Source organism: Salminus brasiliensis, chromosome 13 (assembly GCF_030463535.1).
Source record: "Salminus brasiliensis chromosome 13, fSalBra1.hap2, whole genome shotgun sequence".
Classification (NCBI taxonomy): Eukaryota; Metazoa; Chordata; class Actinopteri; order Characiformes; family Bryconidae; genus Salminus; species Salminus brasiliensis.
Genome location: NC_132890.1, coordinates 5030165 through 5035164, shown reverse-complemented (window position 1 = coordinate 5035164; position 5000 = coordinate 5030165). Strand labels below are relative to the sequence as shown.

Sequence of the window (5000 nt, the reverse complement as noted above, 5' to 3'; positions counted from 1 at the left end):
TAAGCTGCACCCTGTGCTGATGCACAATAGGACAGAATAGAGCATAAACCTACTGGCACCATGTCACACATGTCCAGACGTGGGCTAGAGGAGTATAAAGCCCCCCAGCATGTCATCTCTGGAATGATGGGTGGTGCTCTCACTATCAAAGGTGGCTTGTTCGTAGGGATAAAGAAGATCAGACAGGTAATAGAAGGTATGGAGACTTGGAGAATTTGGAAATGGGTGTGATATTTAACCGAAAGGTTTCACCATTAATACAGTCTTATTATCATATATACTCTTATTCATGCTTATTAAGCCATTAGGACTAGGACGGACGGACTAGCAGTTCATGCACCCTCACAGGAACGTGTGAGCAGAGTCATTTAGCATTACTGTGTCTAACGTCTCTCAGCTGAATGTGGCTCAGCATGTGTCCTTACTGACGACACACACACACACACACAGAGGACGACCAGTTGGTTCTCAAGGGGGGTGTGATGGGAGAGAGGGGTGGGGGGTGCTTCTGTTTGGTGATCACTGTGTGATGTTTCCAGTTTCTTGTCTTACTCACTGCTCCCATAAATCTGACTTTATGGACATCGCTCCTGTCAACAACACACTTATTTAGAACTGTTCATGTGTTCACCATATTAAAATCCAATTACTCCAGTATTCCTGCCCTGCCCAGGATACAGGGCAGCGGTGCCAGTCACATAATCCACCCGGGCTGTGCCAAATGGAAATGTGAGGAGGAAAGTGGTGCTGTGGGTCGGGATCAGCCCGCCACTCCACTGGAGCTTTGCAGTAATTCGGCAGTAATAGGAAAAGATTGAACTGAAAGTTTCAGGTATTAAAGCTCAACTTACTGCCTATCGCAGTGTGGTAGGGGAGGGTGGGTGGGGGTGTGAGTTGAGGGGATAAGGGATAAGGGGAGTCTGGGAGAATAAGCTGTGTCAGTGTGAGTGTGGGAAATGGGTTAAGCAGCAGCTATCAGTGTCAATCACACACTCAGACACACAGGTACACTGTTCACAACGTAAAACCACATACCTCCCACTTCTTTCGGTCTTTCTTAAAGGTGCTGGGCATGACTAGAGTCGCTCTCGCTCTCTCTCTCTCTCTCTCTCTTTCTCTCTTTCACACTCTCTCTCTCTCGCTCTTCCTGTCTTCACCTCGTGTGGTGAGGCAGGCTAAAAATAAGCGTCTGATGTGAGGGTGGAGCTGAGCTGGAGCTTCAGGGGCTTCTCTTTTAGTCCAGAAGCAGCACAGGACAGTGAGCCTTGTTCTCAGCTTTTGATACAGTATGTGGACAAAAGTATTGGGACACCTGCTCATGTGTTGTTTTTTTCCGGGTATTAAAAAGAGTTGATCCTGCTTTTGTTGGAGTCACTGTCTCTACTGTGCAGGGAAGAAGGTTTTCTAGATTTTGGAGCATTGCTGTGAGGATTGGATTGATTGCATTTAGGGATGATCGCATTAGTGAGACAAGGATGTTGGATGATCGCCAGTCCACTTCATCCCCAACTTCCGAACTCATCTCAGAAGTATTGGACGGAGCACCATCTAACATTCTAGAGAACAGAGTTTAATGCTGGGGGGCTTTATACCCCTCTAGCCCACGTCTGGCATTAGGCAGCATGGTGCCAATAGGTTCATGTTAATCTGCTCCAGAGAGTCCTATTCTAAAGCTGAATCAGTGCTGCTGGTGATGGAATGACTGGAGGCCATGAAGCAAAATTTGTTCAAGAGGACCAAAGCGCTGCCACTATGATCCGAGGAGCGCTGGTTCGAATATTGGGTCATGCTGTTTGCCATCAGCAGTCGAAGTCTGAGAGAGCACAATTTACCTGGCTCTCAATCCCACCCATCACTTCTGGTTGGTCAGCACAGGGATCTGTTAGCTGTTGTATCTGAGCTGGGATTTCCTCAGAGCGAGCTGGCTGCCTAGAGGTGCTGCATCAGTGGCAGTTTGTAAAGAGATGTGGCTAGCTGCACATGTCTTGGAGGAGACATGTGCTAGCCTTTACCTTCCTAGTGTTGGTAAGAATTATACACATATAAAAAAAATTAATATACGTATATAAATACAGTATATCAGGCTTAACTCTTAGAACAATGGCAGATCCCTTTTAGTACTTTATAGAAACATTTTTAAAGCTTTTTATCTACATAAGCTTTTCTCATAGTTTCTCATAGTCTAAGAAATGTCCTGCATCCAAATGTTTATTAAAGTAAAGGTTATTAAAGTTTCCATGCAGAACCACTGCCTTTAGTAAAGGACTTCAGTAAAGTCCTTTACTGAAGAACCCAATTTAAGCATGTATGCAATGACTAATTGGCCATTGTGTGCCAGTATTATTGTTGTGGTAAAACTGGGGTTTATTAATCATTTATTTTTTTTATATAAAGTTTTTATAAAGTATAAAAAAGTTTAGTATTTATATAATTTGGAAAAGATCAAGAGATCAAGAGATTGGGGCTCTTACCATTTTATGGAGGTGAAACCTACACCAGACCATCCTAACCCACAGAAATGACCGGAAATTCTGACAAACTCTTAAAAAAGTCTGACGTGTTTTTTGCCACCTAGACAAACTTTAAAAAAGTGTCTACCTAAAGTGTATATGTTTACTTTAACCTCTGCATGTTTATAGTCGCGTGTTGCTGCTCGTCATATAAGCTTTTATATAAGCATTCTGCTACAAACAGGATGAGCTGCTCTGCCACCGTCTGGATGCTCATTTGTTTGGTCTGCAACCATGACAACAGATCTCTGGTTGGTCAGCCTGATTTTAACGCCCCAAAAACCGTCCGTCAGTTTCGGATTTACATTGGAAAAATTTCAATTTACCGTTCATAGCCCCCCTAGCACTAACAACACACCCGACACTATAAGGGTAAGGACTGCCAGGACAACGACAGCTAATAGGCGCCTGTGCTGGCCAACATCGCTGATGAGAGTAAAGGGCGCCATCTACCCTCCTAGAGGAAGCACGGCCAATTGTGCTCTCTCAGACTCCGGCTGCTGATGGCAAAGCAGAATGGCTTGGGATTTGAACTCACGGCCCCTGGGCCAGAGTGGCAGTGCATTAGAGTACTGAGCCACTCAGACGGCTGTGAAAGACATTGCCGTGTGTTTTCTTCGTCCGTGGCGATCGGACTTGGTGTGAAAAGGCTGTTATACTAGTTGTACCGTCCTACATGTGTGACGCTGTGTCACCGTCATTTCTGTGTAAGAGTCAAGAGGGAATCTGGGAGTGAGGCAGTAAAGTCAGAGAGTTTTACACCAACTTGTGCAAATGGAAGAGAAAGAGAGTGATCCAAGTGCTAGATACTATGTGTGTGTGTGTGTGTGTGTGTGTGTGTGTGTGTGTGTGGAGTGGGGGGTTGTTGTGTCAGGCGGAAAAAAGAAAACTACCTACAGGATCCTCTCCTCAAAGCCCAACCCCCCCCCCCCTCCTCTCTCTCTCTCTTTCCCTCGCTCGCCCGCGCTCTCTCAGCTGGCTCCACTCTCCCTTCGTCTGTGCGTGCGCTGAGCTTCTGCGGGGCAGAGTGTGTGAGGGAGAGAGAGAGAGAGTGGTGGAGTTCAGTTTAGTCTCAGTGCGCTTTCAGTCGAGCTCCTACTTTAGACAGTTGAGAAGGAGAGAGGGGAGAGAAAGGGAAGGGGGCTGAGTAGATAAACACCCTCAGGGCTCGGAAAGAACACACACACACACACATACACACACATGCACATGCACATACATACACACACACACACACCTTCACAAGAAGAGAAAGCAAGTGTGTCGAGGTACTGCTGGGCTGTTCGCCGATGGTCAGTTTCAGTGCCTGTGTGTGAGTGTGTGTGCCGACTGCTTCACCCCCACCAAGAGGGATGTGATTGCCATGTGCCACACACACACTGACTGACCATATACACACACTCACATACACGCGTCCACACCTGCTCCACCCTCAGGTGCTGCCGCTCTCATCTGGACTCTCGTGCTGTTTGTAGCCGTGCTCTACTGGAGGCCTGGGGACTGGACAGCGCAGTGCCAGGGGGTCACCATGGACTACCTGTGGGGGTTGGTTGTGCTGCTGTTTGGGCTCAGCTCGCCCCAGGGAGGAGTGGACGCTCGGCAGGCCAAGAACAACGTGCCCAGGCTCAAGCTCTCCTATAAAGGTGGGTGATCTTACTTGACCAGTGCTGCTGCTGCTGCTCTTAGTCCTTAGATCTGCTGAGGGGGTTAAAGTAGAGGGACCTGCTTTTCTCCAGGGGTTCAGGCTTCAGTTTGACTTGTCATGTGTGATATATCCTCACTGTCAGAGCAAGATCTCGTAACTCCACATTTTAGACCACTTTACGCCTTGAGACATGGTGTGGATGTTCCATAGAAGTGCTCAGAAATAGTCTGATTATATTAATGTTCCTTAAAGTTCAGGACGGGTTTTTCCTTCTTCCACCAGTTTGGAGAAAACTGAGGTTCTCTCTCTTTGTGAAGAACATTTTAGAGGTCCTAAAGAAGTCCTAAAGAACTTGCACTTGATGTAAAAGCTTCTGTACACTTACACATCTCTCTGTTACCAACATAGTTCTTTACAAAAAGTGGTTCTTCTTTGTACAAAGCCACAGAAGAACCACTTTTCATGAAGAAGCAAAAGGTTCTTTAACATTTACAAACATGGTTCTTTAAGGTTGCTTTGAAGTGGCTTCATTTTCAGAAGTGCAGTGTGTGTTAAAATACCTAATATGGTGAAATTTTACCATCTTACATCTTAGATAAATTAGATTTTTTCTGTATCTGCTTTTAAAGCAACACAGAATGACCATTATTAAGTTATAGGAATGAGATAAATATTTTTATTTTATATTAAATATAATTTGCTCTAAATGTGTGAATCGATTAGTGGTGTGATTTACTGTAGGTTCTGTTTCCATTCTATGTGATTTTACTGTAAAATTAAAATCCTACGACAGTCCAGGGAAGAGCACATAAGGCTTGTTATTAGTGATTATAATGGATCTTATG

General features: G+C 45.3%; 1 protein-coding gene across 1 annotated transcript in view; it reads left to right on the top strand.

The window, feature by feature from the left end:
• The first annotated feature begins 3546 nt into the window (after positions 1–3546).
• The window catches only part of sema3ab (sema domain, immunoglobulin domain (Ig), short basic domain, secreted, (semaphorin) 3Ab), a 44011-nt gene continuing 42557 nt past the window's right edge, over positions 3547–5000 (top strand). Inside the window, exon 1 of the mRNA XM_072694495.1 lies at positions 3547–4153. Within this exon, the coding sequence (XP_072550596.1) occupies positions 4039–4153 (115 nt within the window). The 5' untranslated portion in view covers positions 3547–4038. The remainder of the gene's footprint in view (positions 4154–5000) is intronic.